The 21766-nt window shown below is 49.2% G+C and overlaps 1 protein-coding gene across 1 annotated transcript; it reads right to left on the bottom strand.

Annotated features, from left to right (window-relative positions):
• Positions 1-12997: 12997 nt before the first annotated feature.
• On the bottom strand, positions 12998-19032 carry LOC110586384 (interstitial collagenase-like). The gene is given in 11 exon segments (XM_021696596.1): positions 12998-13107; positions 13275-13378; positions 14195-14357; positions 14877-15010; positions 16468-16585; positions 16753-16908; positions 17670-17782; positions 18024-18176; positions 18270-18489; positions 18492-18513; positions 18934-19032. Coding segments are annotated over 11 exon segments (1392 nt in total).
• Positions 19033-21766: the final 2734 nt, after the last annotated feature.

Raw genomic sequence — 21766 nt, 5'->3', positions numbered from 1 at the left:
TATAATGTGATTTAGTTCTCCAGGACGGGGTGGGGGGGGGGGGATGTCTTTCAACAGAAAAAAAAAGTGCCAATTGCTATTCTTTGCTCTTGGGGTTTTGGGTCAGAGATTGACTCTGGCAAAGTTGTGTGGTCGAGGAGAAGGCGTGGGGGCTGACTCCTGAGGGTAACGCTCAGCGGAGCGTTGGAGGCGCGGAGGCTCTGCTGGCTTAGGCAGGGGTGCTGCAGTATTCGCGGTAGCCAGCCTGGGACCAGGGAGCCCCGTTCGAGCAGCTCTGTGGGCGGCCACCCTCGCTGTGAGGAGAGGCGCAGGGGCGAGCGGGCACCAAGCAGGGTCCGGTGGGGGTCCTGGGGCAGCTTCGGGGGGATGCGGTTTTGGCTTCAGTGCATTAGAGAAGTCTGCAGGCTGGCTTTTCCACGGGAAGGACGAAGAGAGCAGTGCTGACGGTGATAATGATAAACAATCCGTCGAATATTATGTCCTGGACGTACACGCTGTACATCTATTACCTCCTCCCACGGCCTTGGGATGCTGGCATTCCTGCATTTTGCAGGTGAAATCAAATCCAGAGAAGAGAGAGGACTTGTGCTAAGTTGGGGGGTGCCTGGGATTCAGTCCCAAGTGAGGTGTTCGGAGACACTGAGCTGAGAGCTACCCCAGCAGGCTCTCCCCGCTGGGCGCGCAGCGGGCCCACGACGGAGCCGAGGATCCAGGTCCGGCTCACAGAGGAGGACTGAGAGGGTGTGTTTGTGCCCCGGGAAAAAGGCCTCAGGAGAGGGTTTTCAGACCAGGTGGCTGCACCGGTCCGGGCCCGGGGGCAGGTTTTAGAATCCTGTCACCTGCTCCCACTTATTCTGACTCCACGCGCATGAGATGATGTTACTACATGGCCTTTGCGTGTGCTCACTTGCGTGTATTTATATGTTCTGCAAGGGTGGTGGTGTGTGTACAAATGCGTGCTCGACTTGTGTGATACAGGACGTGTGTGAATATGTAAGCGATGCCTTTGAGATGCTATGGTAAGTAGTTCGGGTCCCTCCTGGGGTCTCTCACACACTTTGTAAAAATCCAGACTGTGACCCGGGTTAGAGTGTATCTGGGCAGCAGGTTAATGTTCACCATGCAGACTCCTGCATTCCCTCGAACGCTGGCTGCCGCCCACCATACGTCAGGCGCTGTGATGGGTACCAGATCGCTGGAGGTAAGTTCATAGCGGCTCAGGGCGCCGGGGGTGCTCAATTGGTTAAGCGACTGCCTTCGGCTCAGGTCGTGATCCCAGGGTCCCGGGCTCGAGTACCCTGCTCAGCGGGGAGCCTGCTTCTCCCTCTGCCTGCCATTCCCCAGCTTGTGCTCGCTCTCTGTCAAATAAATAAAATCTTTTAAAAAAATAATAGCAGTTCAGGTCAAATGCTAAGGGAGTCTGAAAAAAAAACAAAAAACAAAAAACAAAAAAAAAAACCAATGGTGGAGGAGGTGCAATCAAGGAAGGCTTCATGGAGGAGGTCGACTCTGAGCCGGACCTTGAAGGGGAAATAGAATGTGGACATGCAGAGATGGGGCAATCCATTCCCTGTATGCATGTGGAAGCTCCCCACCCCCAGGTTGTCCAAGCTGCCCTGAGGTCATGATCATCGCAGCCATCCCTGGGGGCACAACTTAACCATGCTGCGGCTTCCTCCACATTCGATCTTTAGTGAAGAAACCTTTTCTTACTGAATAAGAAGGTGTTAACATTTGTCTACCCTATGTTGAGTTATTTTAATACACTGGCTTGTTTACAAGATTCATAAAGGTACTGTCTTCTGAACATAATGTATGATTTAGACAAGAACCCAAAACTGGTGGTGTTTCTGTAAATGTTGTGTTAGACAGAATTGTCCAAAAAAAAAAAAAAATAGAAGTACCAGATGTCTAGTAATCCACTTCTGCGTATTTACCCAAGGAGAACAAGAACACTTATTGGAAAAGATACCTGCACCCTGATGTTTACTGCAGCGTTACTTACAGCAAGATACGGAAGCAACCCACGTGTCCATCGATAGATGGAGAAAGATGTGATACACACACAAAATGGAGTATTAGCCACGAAAAAGAAGGAGATCTTGCCATTTGTGACAACATGGATGGATACAGAGGGTGTTATGCTAAGTGAAAGACAAATGCCATGTGATTTTACTTTTATGTGGAATCGGAAAAAAAAATCAAAAGAACAACAAAAAGAGGAACAGACTCAAATATGGGGGGCGAGGGGCCGCTGGAGGGGAGGGGGCAGGGAGAGAGAAGAAACGGGTGAAGGGGGTGAGAGGTGTGAACTCGCAGTTATAAACTAGCTCAGTCCCGGAGAGGACAAGCACAGCCTGGGAAGCGACAGGCATAGTGTAGGACCTTTGTGAGGGGACAGGTGGCGCCAGGACCCCCGCAGGGCGCACGGTTCTGTGCAGCCCTGTCCTACAGCAGACACCAGGAGGAGGAGGTGGAGAAGGCGACCGAGGTTTGTTTTCCGAATCCCTTCTTCATGCCTGGCCACCGCGTGCCCGCGTGGTGTGTGCGCCTCGCCCCTTCCGATGCTTGGAGCCCAGAGTTCCCTCAGGCCCTCTCCCCGCTGAAAACCTGCTGGGGGAAAGGATCTTCCAACAGTCATTTACACCTTAGTGTGAATTTAGAGGCTATTTGTCTTTTGAGTCAACTTACTTGAGAGGGAGGAAAAAAAATCAAATGACTTATTAAAAATGAAGGCTTTTTTCCATATAACAGGAGTTCCAGACCGAGTAAGAAGATGGAAGAAATTAAGTTTTGGACAGAGACAATCCAAGGCAGGAACTTTCTATTTCTGTAAAGCCACCCCCTCCGGCAGCAACCTCGTCCGATGATCTGACGTGCTATCCCACAGCAGAGATAGCAACTTGCATTTTTATAGCTCAGCTTTGCTTTTTAGGCCCAAAGAGGTGAAATGGATTGCAAGATTTAGCTTGTTTTCTCTTTAGTTAAAAAAAAGTTGGCCTGGGGGGGTGGTTGGGGTCCAGCCATCTGGGATGGGCATAGGCAGCTCGCAAAGCTGTCTGGACGTGTGGACATGTGCCCGCATCTCAAAGGGGGAGTCGGAGTTCACAACGGGGACTGTGACCCAGCCGGGGAAACAGGTGCCCTGAGCCCAGGGGCATCCCCAGTGCAACACACGGCTGGTCTGACTCCTGTGAGCAAAGGGAGAACGTCCCGTGCATCGTGCATGTTTGAACTCTGCTGATCAGGATGGAGCTCACACTCTGATCAAGTTAACAGGATAATTGCTGGGGTCAGTTGTGCTGAAGGGTCAGGAATACTGCCCTTGAAATTATACTAACCGGGCTCCATTTTTTGTTCTGCCACTCCCCTACTTATGCAACTTTCAGCAACTCACCTCGGCTCTTTCGAGTCTCCCGTGCCACCCTCCAACCCCGCATGTTGGCACCTCCCTCACCGGCATCGGGAGGTCAGAGGTGCAGGGCCGAGCCCGTGTGAGCCCTCCAACCCTTGTGTGGGATGAATGTGGGGAGGCCGTGTGTCCCATTCTGTGAGTTGAGTCAGCACTGCTGAAAAGCTCTTTTCCAGAAAGAGAAATGTTCGTGGTTAACACTGAGTGACGAAACCGCTTCCATGCAGTTTCTTTCCGTGTCCAGAGCTCAGTGCTGTCAGGGACCATGTGGGCGACTTGGATGCCCTTGGGGCCGAGCACAGGAGCACAGGCAGTTCCGTTAAGCATCACAGCAATCATCGTGCCCAAAACGCTCTAGGCTGGCAGTCGGCTGGCCGGGGAGGTCAACGTGCGCACCACGCGTCTGGACCTGGTCCTCGATGTGCACCGTGTTGGCTCCCTGAGGCTTCAGAGGAATCCAAGGAAGGAGGGTTATTATCCCCATCTTGAAGGTAATGAAAATACGGTTCAGAGAGCTGATCAAATGTGCCTTCCTATCTACCTTTCCTGGTATGTCCTTTGCTTGCGCAGCGAGGAAAAACTCAAAATAAGGCCATGGTTCTCCGTCTTGGCTCTTCCTCAGAATCTGTATTAAACGCAGATAAGCGGGCTCCGCTCCAGCTCCTGAGTCAGACTCTGGGGTGGGGCCCAGGCCTGTTCGATGTTGGCATCGGTCCCTCACCTCTGGGGCAAAGAGGATCGGGAATTGTAACAAGGGTTTAGAGGAAGGAACAGTTGCATCCTACTAGGGAGACCAGCAAAGCCTTGGTGGAAGGACTGGCCCTCGAGGTGCATTCTGGACGACGGGCTGAATGTTGGCATTGAGCCTGGGGTGAATGAGGGTGGGGATGGCAGAAACCCAGAGCAAAGGCGGAGAGGCTGTGCGTGGGGATTAACAAGGTTCTGGGGGCACATCCACAGAACTTACACGGAGCCAGGCTGGACTGGCAGCCAGCGCATCGCAGACAGGGACACGTGGTCCTCGACGGTTTCTGAGCCGAGTTCGAACCTCTGACCACAGCGTCTGGGGCAGACCCGGGTTGGGGGTGGGGTGGGGCTGTCAGGAGGACATTTCAAGGGTGCCATGGAGTTTGGGTGAAAGTTGGTGAAGATCTGGCTCGAGGGCGGCCTTAGGTCCTCGCCCAGGACGAGGAGACACACCCCTCCTTGTGCGGGGACGGATGGGGAAGAAAGGAGGCTGGGGAGGACGGGAGGCAGCTTGGAGCCTCCCGCCACGGGCTGGACACACAGCAGCCACCCCCAACTTGTGCCCCGGGGTCCACGCGGCTCCTATCAACCATGCGGACTCAGTGGGAGCCGCTGTCTCACGGTGGCAGGTGGGAGAACGGGTTCAACGGGCAGACGAAGCCAGGTGAGCGGGTGTGGGGGCCCCTGAGCAGGCAGGGGGTGCCCTGAGCCGTGACCCACCTCTCCCGACCTTGTGCATCAGCTTCCGTGTGTCCGAGTCTTCCCCTCCCAGCTGGAGGGTGTTGAGAATGGCTCGTCCGTGGCTGTCCACGAGCCAGCCTGACAGAGACGCCCGACGACAGACCAGGAACGATGGCCGTCTCCATGCCAGGCTGCTCGGTGCTCCTGGAGACAGGACGCTGCCCAGGGAATTTGCCAAAATTCTCTCCCCCCCAACCCGTCCCCCTGGCCTGTGGCTGCGATTTCTCGTTGTTCTGGTTTCTGAGCCTTGTGTTTTCTAAATCTGCTCCCCTCCCGACGGTCGAGCCTCCCGCCCAGCAATACCGAGAGGACCTTTCCTGTTCTCTCAGGCGGACAGTCTGCTGTTGTGTCCGTCCTCCCAGAGCCCTGGGAGTGCCCTGTGGTGGGTCCACGCACCTCTCGGTATTTCGACGCCAGAACCCATCCTCGTTATACACCACGCACCTGCTCCTCACCACGCCTGTCCCACCCGCACGGAAAAGTCCTCCGAATGATTCCTGCCCACACCGCAGGGTCCCCGCCCAACCCTGTTCTCCCTCGCCTCGGCCAACGCTTCCCAACTTACTTTTCTTTTTAACCTGAAATAGCAGAAAAACAGCACACACACACCCTTATGCCTGGCCAGTCCAGGGCACGAGCTTCGGATGGCGGCGATAACAAGCTGCTACAAGCTTAGTGGCTTTGAGACAAGACAGTGTTGGCTCCCGGCTCCCGGTTAGCTCATGGCTCACGGTCAGCTCCCGGCTCACGGTTCTGCGGGCTCCGGGGGAGAACCCACCTCCCTGCTGTTTCCAGCATCCACGGCGGCCGGCGTGCCCGGGCTGCGACCCCTTCCTCTAGCGGCAAAGCCAGCGAGGGTGGTCTCTCCGCGCGTCTCCCCACGTCACGCGCGGCCCTGATTGCAGCCACAAGGGTTCTCCACGTTTAAGGACTCGTGTGATTGGATTGGGTGCACCTGGATAATCCATTCCACTCTCCCCATCTCCAGAGCCTTCACCTTCGTCGTACCTGTAAAGTGTCCTTCGCCGCATAAAGTAACGTATTCACAGACTGCAGGGAACAGGACGTGGGCATCTTGGGGCCATTATTCTGCCTCCTACAGACCGTCATTCTCAATGGGAAGGGAGGGGGTGGTCTGTAAGTGTGCGGAGTGATTGCACCTGAGGACCTGTGGGTCTGCATGTCCTATAATCCCAGGACGACCTGCACGTACTCTGGTCCTCATTCTGACTTTCAGTGCTGAGAATGTAGTGCTTGAATAGTCACTCAACACCCGTTAAAAGTCAGGTGTTGTCCTGAGTGCCTTTGTGAAGTCACTTTCGTGTAAATCTCCTAAGTCTAAAGCAGAAACAGGATCAGAGAGGTTAAGTGAATGATTCAAGGTCACACAGCTAACAGGTGGGTAATGTAAGAGGATTTGGGGATCCAGGTTTGGTTTCGTAACTCCAACTCTGAAGCTATTTCCGTTAAAGCTCAACAAAGTCATAGACTGGAGTTGACTTTTCACCCCAGGAGCTGCTGGTTTAAATGTTACACTGAGGTCACCCTAGGAATATTCTGAGTCTCCCTTCTCCCACATTCCCGAGTGAGACTGCCTAGTGCTCGGGGATGGAGAAGCCTGAGGTGGCCAGCCTGCGGGCCCTCACAGGCGGCCACTTTCTCTTTCGCGTGTGGGGCTGAGGTCTGGAGACCTGGGCTTGAACTTTCACCCCTCAGTGCCCTTTTCTTGACCTTGGACAAGTTCCTTGGTCTCTGTGCCTCAGGTTCACGTCCCCAAGGAACCACTTACCGCTGTGAGGCCCTGAACAACTCGCTGCACGTCCTGAAGCCTCGGTTTCCCCAAGTGTCACCTGGCGGTTTCCCCACGTCCCAGGGACGCCCAGTGCACAGCCCGCACACGGTGCGGACCAGCAGCCTGACCGACGGCTGTGAGACTCTCTGGCGGGACAGCCGTGGGCTCTAGAGAGGCAGTTCCTAAATGATGTGCTCTTCCAAGACTTACTCTGAAAATCATTTAAGAGTCTAGTAATACAGGACTACACCCTTCTCTGTGAAAAGGAGAGCAACTGCAGGCACTCAGAAGGATGACAAGTGAATGGGACGCCCCTGACGCCCACCTCCCTCCCTGGCCTCCTGGGGAGGTGCCCCCTGTCAGCATTTTGATGCCTCCGTGCAGGTGTTCTTCCAGATGAAAGCTCGTTCCTAGTTGCAGGGGAGGTGTCCGGGGCTAGTGTCCCCCAGTGTCAACTCAGGCGCCCCGAGGCTGGGCTCACGGGCATCCAGGCCTGACCCACGTCCTGGGAGGCTGGGACCTGCCGGCACTGAGCGGCTGCTGGGCTGGGCCGGGCGAGGCCAAGAGGGGGCGCCTGGGGTCCACGCGGGCAGCTGTGTGGCTGGCCGGCCGCCTGAGCAGAAACCACCCTGGCCACCACCTCGTTTAGGGAGGCTGGGCCAGGGATCCAACAAGGCAGCTCGTGGGACAACTGGGCATCGCACCCGGCCACAGCTCACCGAAGTGCGGTTTACTGTAGGCGAGAACACAGAGTGAGACATTTCCCCGAGCGGCCACAGGGCTGTCCTCCTTCCGCCGAAGAGCATCTTCTTGCTGTCCCCAGGCGGGTCCCAGTTTTAGAAGGTCATGGACAGGCCCCATGTTGTTGGACGGGCTTCACGCACGGCGTGTCCTACCGGGGCTGACACCGTCTGGAGGCCACAGGACCACGGCTTCTCCCTGCAGGGCAGCTTCTCAAGGAGTTCAGGGGCTGAGGGACGGCAGGTGGACCTCCTCTGCCAGGGAGGATGCTCCCCAAAGTCCAGACGCGTCACAGTTTGCTGTGGAAATGGTAGAAGGAAAACAGAACAGTTGAAGACTTGCTAACTACCTGCCGTCAACAGGAAGGGGGCCCCATAGCACCTGCAAGAAGGCTGGTGTTTGCGCAGAGAATGGAAGGACTGTGGTCCTGAGCCGCCAGCCCCTGTGGCCAGGACAGCGGCCTTCCTGCCTGTCTCCTTGCTTCTCTCCAGTGTGGGACACAGCACCGGGCCTATCCGGACAACGGCCTCCGAGGACCTTCCTGCTCAGGCCCCTCTCTTCCCTCCGTTCCTGCGCTTGGCGCCCCCCACGCAGGGGGAGCCGCACCGCCCCCTGGGTTCTCCTTGCCCCCGTGGGGCATGCCGTATCTTGGGGCCTCCACCCTGGCTAACGACCTCTGCTGGAGCACTCTTCCTCAGCCATCGGGTGCCCTGGCGCCCGCTCCTCCCCGGGCGTCCCCTCGAGGGACACCTTGTCAGTGAGCGCTAACCTGACTGCTGCTGACGCTAGAGATGGGTTCCCGCCCCCTCCCCGTCACTTCATTCCCCTTAGCCTGTGCGATCCCCCATAACACTGGCATCTTCCCACGTACTTTGTTTCTAAATTGTATTTACTCTTTATCTGTCTTCCCTGAGCAGAAATGTGAACCCCATGAACACAGCTCACACTATTTTGCCAATGAATCCAAAATGCCTAAAACGGGGCATCCACATACTTGGTGGTCAAGAAGTCCTTTTTCACTTAATACAATAGAGAGACTACTTAATATGACATTTGCTATATGGAAAATCTGGGCGATAAAAATTGTGTACAGTGTATTTTCATATTTATAGAGGAAAACATAAGCATTAAAATATCAGAAGCCGGGGCGCCTGGGTGGCTCAGTTGGTTAAGCGACTGCCTTCGGCTCAGGTCATGATCCTGGAGTCCCTGGATTGAGTCCCGCATCGGGCTCCCTGCTCGGCGGGGAGTCTGCTTCTCCCTCTCCTGCTCCCCCCTCTTGTGCTCTCTCTCTCTCTCAAATAAATAAATAAAATCTTAAAAAAAAATATCAGAAGTGTATGACCCAAAGTGTTAATGATGCTTATTGTCGGGTGGTAAGATTACAAAGGATTTCTGCTGTATTTTTGGGATGTTTAGGGTTTTTAAAGCAAGTGAATGTTTTAGCCCAGAAGAGCCACACGTCACCTCCACTCACAATTCACTGTCCATAACTAGTGGTCTGGCCCCAAACCACTGCCCTGGGCTAGAAAGTGTGATCCTTCTGTGTGTCCCGCAGGTGAAGACCTGGAAACACGTGGTGAAGAGTAGAAATCACAAACACCTCATGGAGAGCTAGAACCCGGCTTTATTTTCCCACATAGCATGCAAGTTTTCTCGAAGCCATTATTTGATAATCCATGTTCTTCCTTCTGATTTGTGATTCCACCTCTGTCCTACTGAGGACATGTTTCTGGACTCGCACTCGGTTCCATTAGCGTCTGTCTCTGCTTCGTTATCAGCTCCATGCCCTGGTGTCACCGTGGCTCGGTGACATGGCTTCATGTCTGCTGGGACCCCCTCTGTCCTTGCTCTTTGTCAAAACTCTTAGCTCCTTGTGTGCATTAGTTCCTTCGTAAAAACTTCAAAATCAGCGTTTCAAGTTCCCTAAATAATCCCATTGGGATTTAATTGAAGTTTCATTACATTTATAAATGAATTTTGGGGAAATTGTCATCTTTAGAGTATTAGGTCTTTCCATACATGGATACAGTGTTCAGTTTTTCTCCTTTATCTTTAATAGGGTCTGAAAACTTTATTTATTGAGGTCTTGTTCTGTTTTCGCTAGATTATTTCCTACATAGATCATAGATTTTGCTGTAGCCAGATTGTGAGTGTAGAGGAATATAAATGATTTCAAAATATGAATCAAAACATGATTTTGGTATGTTGTTGTTATATTTGGAAACACTGAAATGTCTGTCCTCTCCAAAGAGTTTTGATTCTTTTGGGCTTTTCTAGGTAAGTGACCGAATTGTCTACCAATAATGGTAATTTGGACTCTTCCCTTTTTACCCTTATACCTGATGTTATTTTTACCTTCTTTTTCTTTGTTATTTCTCTTGTCCTGATTTTTGGCCAGAATTCCAGGACTGTGTGGACCAAGTATCAATGAAGTAGGCAGGCTTCTCTTATTTGAAGTATTAATAGGACTGTCACTAAAGTTTCCCCATATGTGCTGATGGTAGAATATACACTGTTTTCTCTGAAAGAGTTTACACAAGATTGGAATGATCTATTCCTTGAAAGGAACTTCTGACAAAAAAAATGAGTAAAACTATCTAGGCCAGTGTTTCTGGGAAGATTTGTAAACCATTGTTTTTAATTGTTTTAGTAGTTATATAATGAACAAAACTTCCTTTTTCTGTTAGTTTCTATTTCATTTATATATTTTTGAGATATTACATACAGTGAAGTGTACAAACCTTACATGCATAATTCAGTGAATTTTACAGATATACATGCTCATGTAACCCACACCTCATGAAGAACTAGAACATTTCCATCACCCTAGAAAGTTCTCTGTGCTCTTTTCCACCCAACCCTATTGCTTCCTCAGAGCCACCCACTGTTCCGATTTCTTTCCCTGTAGATTACTTTTCCTAATCATGAAGTTCATATAAATGGAATCAAGAGAATGTACCCTTTTGTGTGGAATAATGGTTTTCAGATTAATCTATGCTGTTGTGTGTACTAGTAAATAATCCACTCTCATTTTTCTATAATATTGTATTGTATGAATGTATCATTTCCAGATTTGGGCTACCATGCATAAAACTATGAACCTTCTTAAACAAGCTTCTTATATGTTTATATTTTCATTTAGTCCAGGAGAATGTGCAGAGGAGGTCATAGAGTAGGTAAACATTTAACTTTGTGGGCAACTTCCATATCGTATGAGAGGTACAAATATTCTAGCTCCTCATTTGGTGTTGTCAGTCATTAATATGAATGCATTTAGTGGTTTCATAATAATACCTTATAAGAATTTTATTTTTTTGATAACTAATGATGTTAAGTACTTTTCTATGTGTTTATTGGCCATTTATAACTTTATGACTAGTTTGATTTAAGACTTCTGTGCATTTTTAATTGGATTATTTGTCATGTTATTATTGATTTGCAGGAACTTTTTATATATACTGGGTCAAAGTCCTTTGTCAGATATATGTATTACAAATGTTTCCATGAAACTGTCAGGTTCCCTAGCCTCTGCAGATCCTGGCTTGTTCTCTGTGAACTGGATGAAGATAGAATTGAAGCCGCTTGGGGCAGGGTGTTTGGTGAGAAAGTCTGCACAAACTGCTCTCATTTCTTATCCTCATCAGCGGGTCCTCCCCCTCAGGAACCACTCAGGAATTCTGTCTCAGGCTCTGAGCATTTCTGGGGGCTGCTATTATGTCTGATTCTCCAGGATCTGGGCTGGGGAGGACGGAAGGCTGGAGGCCTCCAATTGCTGGTCAAGCTGATGACACACCTTGTTATTGACTGCCCAGGTTTGCTGGCATCCTGCATCAGTTCTGTATTAGCTTATTAATTTTTTGAGCCCTTACTTGGTTCTTGAATTATATCAGTAAGTCAGGCGAACAACACAAAGCAACAATAAAGTCGGACCCAAACTATGGCCCCTTGTTCTCAGGGAGCCTCCACTGAAGAGGGCAGACAGGCGGTGAACAATAGAGGTGATGAGGGATTATAGACCATGTTAGAAGGTGTTAGGGGCTCCGGGATAACTGCAGAGTTGTGTAGGGAACCTCAGGGAAAAGGGCTGAGGTCCGAATACATCTCACGTGCTGGAAAACAGCAAAGAAGCCACCGCCGTGGAATGAAGCCACCAAGGGGGAGAATACGAGAGAAGGAGGTACAAAGGTGGCAGAGCTTGAGGGACCTTGTAGGGACCTGAGCTTTTGCAGTGTGTGAGATAGGGGTCACTGCCCTGACCGTATCCCTTGTCTCTCGCGGTTCTGCTGCCGCCAGGTCTGCCACGCAACATGTGGGAGAGAAGGAACGCCAGCAGAATGTGCTTCCAGAGCCTGGCCCCCTTGGAGGCCGCTGGGCCTCTCCCATACAGGATGCCTCCCCCCATGCCAGCTGGGTCCTTCTGCCCACTCAAGTGTTCTCCCCGTTTGTGTCTGATTCTAGGATGCACCCACCTCCCCTTACTCCTGCAGCTTTCGTTCAAAGGAAGGAGCCCACAGCTGGCTTGGCATCTTGCCCAGAGTTTCTGAGTGTGCGTTTATTATCATGGTAAACAGAAAACAACAACAACAACAACAACAACAACAACACACATTATACAATCAAGGTTCTCTTAACCACAGAGCTCCCCCAGAAAACCTGTGAGAAATAATTTGAGCAAAAAAGGCAACTTGCGTCACATTGATCCTTTCTCAGCAGCAGTAGCTAGGCTCCGCAAACTTACATCTGCACAATGTAACCTAAACCCACCCCAGGTGGTCTGTAGGGCAGCTCCTTGGGGGACAAGACCCATCGTGCTAGTAATCAGGGATAAGCTCCTAACTTTATGAAGTTAGCTAGAAGAATAGCTGAGAAGTTTTAACCTAGTGCTTCCACAAGGAGCCCCAGCCAAAGCTCAGTGAATCTCTTCCCTTATCATTATTGTTTTTAAAACCTGCTCATTTTTATTTTTTTAAAAGTAAGCTCTGTGCCCAACGTGGGGCTTCAACTCACAGCCCTAAGATCCAGACTTGTGTGCGCTGCACCTGAGCCAGCCAGGCGTCCCTTCCATATTTGACTGAAAGGCTTAGCTTGAAATCAAAACAAGAGAGGAAGGCCAATAACAAGCCCCTTCCCTTTATGTGATGCATATGCAATGGGAAGTACTTGAAATTCTGTACATCCTATCTTCCCACATACTTGCATTGTGAATTTGCCTGACCTAGAGACAAAACATTGGAGAATGTGGTTATTATGAGAAGTATAATCACCTAAAATGGCATAGAATAGTGACAAAAAGCTTTTCCCTACTTAAGCCTAAGGATGAATTATGACCTCAGCATTCACTTGAAGCTAAATTGTGAAAGTTTGTGAAACAGCACAATGTCATTAACACAGACTGTCTTCAGATTGAGGTTAAACAAGCTGGTACTCATATGTCTGTGTCTCAATATTGCCAAGAGATGAAAATAAAATACCGAAGTATCTGGTGGGCCCTCAGAAAAACACCTCCCCAGAGCTCATTAGAAGTATATATTTTTTCTTTTCTCCTTTGTGATAGTCAATCATCATTTATTTTTGCAGTTGAACCAGCTGTTCATTTTCATGAGAGTCAAAATTCGCTTTGTTTTAGGATCAAATTTGTACTGCCTTTTTCCATGAAAGAAATAGAAAAGTCCTAGAAATAAGATGAAAGATAGTGACAACATTAGACAAATAGTGATTTTACACATGAACTCTTGAAAAAAATATACATTTTCACACATGCAATTTGATTTCATGTCTAAGGAACAGCCCATGTGTCATTTCTATGGTGGAAAAATGGAGAAACTGGATGGTCTTTACCTCCCTCTTGGGAGACAGCATCAACTTTTTTGCCAATTCCAGGAAACCCATGAGCTATCTCTTTGGGAAAACCTGTATCCATAGACCGTGTATTTTCATCATACCTGGTAAAAAAAATTATTAGAAAAATCAGAATATGTGATTAATAACAATAAGTAACACTCAATATTAAGCGTTAAGTCACTGTTCTGAGTAGGTTGAGTGTACAGATAATTTAATCTTCGCTATAAATCTGAGAGGTGGGGGCTACCTTTATTTTCATTTTGTAGGAAACCGACAACTGCTTTTATAGTTCTGAGTGGGCACATCACCAGCATGAAAATAATAGGAGCTTTTAACTAGAAAGGGTCCCAGTTCAACAGGGTTATGGGAGACTGGAACCCACTAGACCCCTCCTAGAGTGGCACCAACTCTAAATATGTGATTCAAATTTTCTCTCGGACTCCACTATCTGCCCTATCAAGGAGAAATACTGTGGGAAAGAAGGTTCCTTTTGGATGCTCCTGCTTTTAATCTCCTTTTAAAACTCCATCCTACAAGCCCCTTGCCTTCCAAGGACAGACATGGCAAGATGATACCAGGTAGGGGACTCACAGATGCTCGGTCTGGCTGCGCCCATTCACCACTAAAGGATGGAAGTTTGGCACAGTTTAAGAATAATTTTATAGATTTTATTTATTTGTGTGTGTGAGAGAGAGTACAAGTGGGGGCGGGGAGTGGCAGAGGGAGAGAGAGAAGCAGACCCCCCACTGAGCAGGGAGCCCGATGCGGGACTCGATCCCAGGACCCTGAGATCATGACCTGAGCCAAAGGCAGTCGCTTAACCCACTGAGCCACCCAGGCGCCCTGAGAATAATTTTAAAAGACAACTCTCCTTCCCCTGAGTGATCTGATTCTGAATCCCAAGGGTCTGTCGTTACCTCCAATACTCGTTGGCAACAAAGAAGTACGTCTTCCCAGTTTCATCCTCGTGAACAGCGGCATCAATTTTCTTTACCTTCTGTGGGAAGCCCAAGGAGTGGTAGATGTTCTTGGGGTAGCCTTGCGCCATCTGATCCCCATTAAAGGCCCAGTATTTACTACCTGTCAACCAAAAAATCGACCATGAAAACTTTGCCTGGGACTCTGGAGGACAGTCGGCAGGCTTCCCTCCAGACTTGAGCTCACGAGGGGCGTGTGCAGAGTTTTATTCCCCAGTGAGGTGCCCCTGAGCCGAGCATCTCTCCGGAGTGGAGTGGGCCCCCTCCACCAGCAGCACAGGGCATGTGTGGGGCTGCATGTGGTCGGGCAGCCGGGCCACACATTCTCCTGTGGTTACCGACTCACTGGACGGCACCTCTCGGCTCTTGGCTGGGCTGGCCCCTGACGGAGGATTTTGTATGTGTTCGCCGGGGTATCTGTGCAACCACAGGCCACCACCCCACAGAAAGGCAGTGTGGAACTTCATATGTGCATAAATCCTCCTGATTTTCACTGCATGTGTGTTAGATCTGCTTCAAGATTCTTGACTTAAATGGCCCCCTTAATTCTCAGCCAAAGAACCTGATGAAAATGGGACTCAGAAACATTGACAAACCCCGCCCCCCACCCCAGAAGCTCTACCTTTAAAAAAGAAGACTTCATCTCTGTTAACAACGCCGTAAGCAGCGTCAACTACCCTGGACAGCGATGGCCAGAAGTCAGCAATGACACTGAGATCCACTATTTCGTAGGAGGGAGTCGTGCGTAGGAAGAACCTGATTTGAAAGAAGGGGCCCGATCCTAGCTGGCGGCAAGTCTCTGGTTGATGTCCAGCATGTCTTCTCCCCGGACACGAGTCTCACGCACCAAGGGGCCGCGTCCGACGTGCCGGGCCCTTCCCTACATGATGGCTCGTCACCCAGAAATACCCCAGGAAGCAGACAAGAAACGGAGGCTAACGGAGCTGCTCCGACCAGACCGGGTAAGAGACGGCACACACTTGTACACGGGCTGACGGACTGCTTCCAAGACCACGGAGACCAGATGCAAGCACACAGCAAGCCACCAGCCTTGGGAAGGACCAGAGGCCATGTGCGCGGGTAGGATCCTCCCTCTCACCCCTCAGCAGACATGGTCCATGCTCACACCCCGTCGCCGAAGTCGCTCTCGGCTTCGGAAACACAGGCCCCGAAAATGCCTCTCAGCTACTGAGCTCGGCAGGCCCCAGGAGCGTGCTGGGCCTTCCTTCCTGGGCTGCAGGCCACACTGCCCCAGGCCTGGTGTAGACATCGGATCCGAGCAGTGGTACTCAGGTTCTAACTCACGGGCATGTTTCTCATCCTGGTCATGAGACGTGAAAGGATTTGGAAGACCATTTCTTGCTCCATTACTGACAAGCCTGTGGTCTTCAACAAGAATTCTGTCTGTCCGCCCAACTCCACAGATTTGTATGTCAGCAGTAGAGTGGGGGTCTTGCAAGGCCTTTTGCTCCATCAAGTTTCTGGCGACTGAAGGACTTACCTGTGATAACAATTTTTTTCTTCTTTTTCTTTTAAAGTAATTTCTACACCCAGCATGGGGCCTGAATTCATGACCCTGAGATTGAGAGTCATGTGTTCTCCCAGCTGAGCCAGCCAGGCGCCCCTTCTCTGTGACATAAGTTTTTGAAGAATACATCATTTCATGTAAATGCACAATTATTAAAATTACAAATTAAAAATATATTACTAAAGAAACATAGAATATTCAACAAAATATCAGAACACTTTAAAAAAGTAAGTCAGCGTTCATGGTAATTTCTTTGTTTTACCTTTTTTTTTTAAAGGTTTTATTTATTTATTTGACACACAAGAGAGTGAGAGAGAGAGCACAAGCAGCGGAAGTGGCAGGCAGAGGGAGAAGCAGGCTCCCCCCTGAGCAGGAAGCCCGAGGCGGGGCCCGATCCCAGGACCCCGGGATCACGACCTGAGCCGAAGGCAGACGCTTAACGACTGAGCCACCCAGGCGCCCCATAAGTACAATTTATTTATTTATTTTTAAGGATTTTATTTATTTATTTGAGAGAGAGAGAGTATGAGTGTGAGTAGGGGCAGGGGCAGAGGGAGAAGCAGACTCCCCACCGAGCAGGGAGCCCGATGTGGGGCTCGATCCCAGGACCCCGGGATCACGACCTGAGCCGAAGGCAGACATTAACGACTGAGCCACACAGGCGCTCCCCCCCCCCTTTTTTTACCTGTTTTTAAAGAAGAATAATTCTCCACGAACTTTGGTGAGAGCATCAAATGTTAACTTGCCATCACAGGCTCGTGGTACTTGTGGTTCTCTCGGCTGGATGGGATTTTTGGAAGGTCCTAAAACATAAATACAGGTTGTGAAGTCAGGTGAAGTTGGTGGTGTATCATGCTAGCACAAAAGCACTTAGAATGAAGGCTCTTTCTTAAAGGACACAGCTACTAGCTATTTATTTGAACCCCACACATAGACCCCCAGTAGCTGGCCCAAGGTGCTTTGTGCTCACTGTAGAGGGCCTGGATGGCGTCGATGTCCTTCTGAGACAGCAGGACATCCCCATAGTAGTTGTAGCTGGGGAACATCAAGGAACCAATGTTGTTACCATGAAAAAGTCCAATGGAATGGCCCACTTCATGTGCTGGGACGTGGAACAAGTTGAAATCTAAAAACAGCAACAAAATGTGTTTGCAGTTCCTGGAATGCACTTCTGAGGAACCCGAGAAGGAAAGAGACGTTTCCAAACTACAACAGCGTTACTGTTGGCTTTGTGCAAGTTTGGTGTGTTTTTGGTGGTTTATGTCTGCGTGGGGTATCTGTGTGTATGTACGTTTAATCAAAGGAAGGAGAGGGCTTTAATATTTCTGGGTAGGCTGGTTAAAGTCTGAATTTCTGAGGTTGGGGCTAGTATGATTCTTGGATGAAGTCAGCCAACACAGAAAAATCCCATTGATCAATAAATACCATAAAATAAGGTAGAAAGTGGTATACTCTAGAGGAATAATAGTATTCTATTAACATTTATTTTTTCCTGCTCATAAATATTATATTATGCCCAGTATGAACATTTAGATAATATAGGAAAGTACCAAGAAAAATTCTCCAAAATCACTTTACCCAAAATAACCACTTTAAAATTTTGGTATAGGATTGTATATGCAGCAAGGTGACTTAAAACATCCTATTTTCCGCGTACCGTATTTTGTTGGTAAAAATTACTTGGAGAAATAATATTACCTTACATTTTTAAATAAATGGACACAAAAGAGTTACCATTACCTTTTTAAGCAATTATAGTTTTAATAAAAGCTTATGTTTATTAAAGTATTTAAGGCTGATCAAAAACTTGGCTCACTTTACTGAAGGCATTCTTTTAGATAAAACATTGACCCATGAAAGGGAAACAGGAAAAACTGGTGAACTCACTTCTGAAATCATTGGTCCATGTTTTTCCTTCATCAAAATGAATATCTCCTCCAATGTCTCTTCCTGGGAGGAAGGCATGAGCAAGAATGTTTCCAGGTCCACCGAAGGGGGAGCTGTCACCATGATCTGTGAGAAACAGCGCGGCAAAGGCAAATTCCCGTTTCTATCCTGCTTCCCCCAGAGGGGAGAGAACAGTGACAAGGAGCCCAAAGGCATTCTTCATCTACCATGCTTCCCTTCTTTGGCCGGTAAAATCAACAGCCCGTTAGGAACACCCCTCCCTCAGCACGGTGGAGCGGGTCTGGGCGTGGGGGGGAGGTGAAGTTCCATATGGTTTTAGGAGACAAGAAGAGCTTATCTCTCCAGAAAAAGGATATCATTATGTCCACTTGCCCCTCAAAGACCTTGGTGAAGGTCAGGGGCGACACATTACTCCAGAGTTGAAAGGCTTTCTCAATGGCACTGTCCACGTCTGCTCTTGGCAAATCTGGTGTGTAATTTTCAATCCTTAAAATGGAAAAAAACAGAGACACGTCGGACCCCATTGCTTACGGCTCCGCTGGGAAAGAGCGCCCTTGCTCTGGTGCTGGGTCTGGTTACCTGTAGGTCAGGTGTGTGTGCTCCCATTGGAGGGTCCTATCAGTGATGGCGTACTGAGCCACGTCGGGCACCCCACATCTGGGCTGCTTCATCAGATTCAGGGTGTCAGCATCTATCTTCCCGGTCACCTTCAGCCCAAAGAACTCCTGCATTTGCTTCAGCTTCTCAGTCACCAAGCTGCTGTTCCTCTGCCTTACGATTTGTTGGTTCCAATCCTCGGGTTGTAGTAGTTCTGCAGGTAGTTCTGATAAAGAGAAAAAAAAAAAGTGAAACACAGGACGTGAAATCTTTCTTATTTCTTCCTGAGAACCTTCAGGATTTCACTGTGGTGACAGAGAAGTTCTTTTGTCTTGAAGATTTCGTGCAAAGAGGAAAAATCCTGTCTGCAAATGCAGTGATTCCATAGGCTTACTATTGGCGTGGTGGTTAAGTCTAGCTTTCCCGGGAAGTCAGAGTGAAGGTGGTCAGGGCTCCCTCTCTCTGTGGATCCCTCTACCTCTGTCTCTGAAGGAAAGTCCATGGGTGGGTAAGTAGATTTTTGTTTTTGTTAGGTTCTAGTTACCCTAGAATGGATCCCACGCTCGCTTGTGCTTCTACCCTTTGACGTTGGAAAAATGAGAACGTAATGCTCCTACCTTTGTGGCGTGTGAAATTCAGCGTTTACCTGGACCACCTCCTCATCTTGCTCTCCTGAGGTCGCCGCAAGGAAGCCATGGGACCCCACGCCCCAGACCAGCACTAGCAGAACGGGAAGGCTGGGCATGCTGTCTTCACTTTCCTTCTCTGCCCACGGCGTCCAGTGTCTCCGTACCTCCTGGGCAGGTTTTGGGTGCAGCCCTGCTCTATGTGCGGTCCCAGGGCATCCCCAGAAAAACAAAGGCTATCTGATTCACCTCTGACAAGAAGATTCACACCCCCTTTTTTGCAATGTGTGGTCTCAGCTTTCAAAAATTGTGACATAAAGTAGATTAATCTTGAATCTTTTCTTGTCTTTGCAATCTTATGATTATGATCAAACAGGACATCCACAAAGAGACACACCTCATCCCACATAGCTGTTTTCTCATATTAATTTTGTGCTATCTTAAGAGCCTCACTATCTACACTATAATGTACAACTTGCAGGACAGTCCATGGACTTTGAAACAACTGGATTTCGCTGCTTGATTCTGCCAGTCCTGCACGGCTCCTGGGTGAGGGAAGACTGGCTGTCAGTGTGTCTCCTGCTCCTTCACTTCTACCCCCCACGACTGGCTCTAGGGATCACTGGCTTCTCCATTTGCAAAGGATTTCCTCCTGCTTTTTTTTTTTTTTTTAAGATTTTATTTATTTATTTGAAAGAGAGAGAGAAGGAGGGGGAGCAGAGGGAGAGGGACAAGCAGACTCCTCCCTGAGCGCAGAGTCCAACGTGGGGCTCATCTCAGGACCCTGAGATCATGACCTCAGCTGGAACCAAAAGTCGGATGCTTAACTGACTGAGCCACCCAGGCGCCCCTCCTCCTGCTTTTTTAAGCTTCTTGATATAATTTGTTTTTATAACGATCGCGCACTGTCTAAATCACGAATCAGCTTGAAGTGACATTGTTGATGAGGAAGCTGCCTGGGCCACAGGCAGGTGTTATAATTCATCACTCAGTTTCAACCCTGCTTTGTCTGGCTCCTGGGACCCGGAAGGATAGCTGTGCGGAGGTCCCAGGTAAGGCCATGTCCGAAAGACCCGCGGCTGAGGTTCATTTCTCAGCCGTAGGCTTCTCCTGGCTGACCGAACACAATTGATGCGTGGGACTGGACTACAATTACTTATTCTTTCATATTGCATGAAATGGGTCAGTCAGTGTTTCTGCTGTAAGAGACTGGTACAAAGTGCCCCAGTTGCAGAGAAGACGGAGACATTAATCTCCCTGGAGACCCCAGGCACCCTGTGTTTCCTGACCTTCCTTAACCTTCATTCCTCCTCCTGGGTGTTGGCCAGATCTCATACCCCACTTTGATCTTGTTTTTCTTCTTTTTATGATGCAATCCCTTTAAACACCCAACCTCCTCCTAAGCACAGATATCCATGGAATCCTGGTTAGTATCTCTGTACTACAAACACACATCTTCTGGGCCTCCAGGGCTCTAGCCCGATGGCTCCTCCCTTCTCACAGGCAAACTGCCTTCCCTGACACCATGAACCTGGCGTACAAAGTAGACGGGATATTCATGGTGGATTCTTCTGCTCCTTCGTCTTTGGCAGGTGTCTCTCTTCTTTCCTTCCAAGGCAATTCAGTTTCACAGTGTTCCGTGGGCTTTGTTAATCTCTGCTCTACAAGCAGTGACCCTGACATTACCTTGCATCCCATCAATTTGGGGGCCCACACTGGCCAGGAACCTTGCTAAGTCAGTTTAGAGGGAAACTAACTAAACTAACTAAACCCTTGCTATCTCTCAGTGTCTCATCACCCGAGTCTGCACTCAGCAAGAATCCTGCCAAGTTGGTCTAGCCAGAATCTCCCCTGAACCTTGACGCTTCCTGTAGCATTTTCCATCCACGGACCCCCACCTAGCTCTTCAGCTACACACGGCCACTTTCCCACACTATATTCAGAAGTGAGCCTCGTGCTAGATTCTTTCCTCTGTTGCAATAACTCTAGCAGAATAGATTTTACTGCTTGAACTACCATCCCGCTCTGGTTTTCCTGAACCAGGGACTAGTGCCAGACAGTGGCCCCCGGGTCCCCAGAGTGGGCTCCCATGCACGCCCCATGGTTCCACAGGTTGACGAATTAAAGAAAAGAGCTGACCAAGAGTTGATTTATTGAAGAAAAGCAACAGGTCAAACTAGTGGGCCTTATAATAAATGAGGACTGAGGCATGAGTAACCTAGGAAAATAAAAATACAGTGCCTAAGAATCACGTAGGTTTTGCTTCATGTGAAAATTCCTCTTTGTCCAAAGCAGAGGCAAATTCAGCAAAACAGAACATAATCTGTTTCATAATCTGAACCTGATTCACAGAAAAAGGACTAAAGGCAGGAAATAAACACACTTTAGAGACACACAAGCAAGCAAGTCATCGTCTGGATTGCAGCATGACAAGGATCTGCCCTGAGCACCCTCGCACATCTCAGACCCCGTGCAGGGGGTGGGGGCCGAGGAAGCCAGGTTCTCGCTCATCTCCGCTGAACTACACCTCAGCATTTAGGTTCAGACTCCTTAGGGAAGAGCCACCCTTGAGAGAAGTTTGGCTCGCATGAGGACTGCACTCTCAGTGACCGATGTGCCACAGTGCGGAACATCTTCCTGATTATTTCATAAATTACACCAGAGAGGAGACGTTCCTGGCATGTAAACAAACAAAGTGAGTCAAACCTGAAAGGAAATTACCTTGGCGGGGCATACCAGTCCTTACGTACGGGTGTTGCGCTCAAAACATCCCCTCAACACCCACTCCTGCTCTTTGTAGGATGTTTTAAGTAATTATTCACCCCAAAGAAAGTAAAATAAACAGAATCTAAT

This window comes from Neomonachus schauinslandi, chromosome 11 (assembly GCF_002201575.2).
Source record: "Neomonachus schauinslandi chromosome 11, ASM220157v2, whole genome shotgun sequence".
Classification (NCBI taxonomy): Eukaryota; Metazoa; Chordata; class Mammalia; order Carnivora; family Phocidae; genus Neomonachus; species Neomonachus schauinslandi.
The sequence above is the reverse complement of the archived record's forward strand: the minus strand, read 5'-3'. Positions and strand labels throughout refer to the sequence as shown.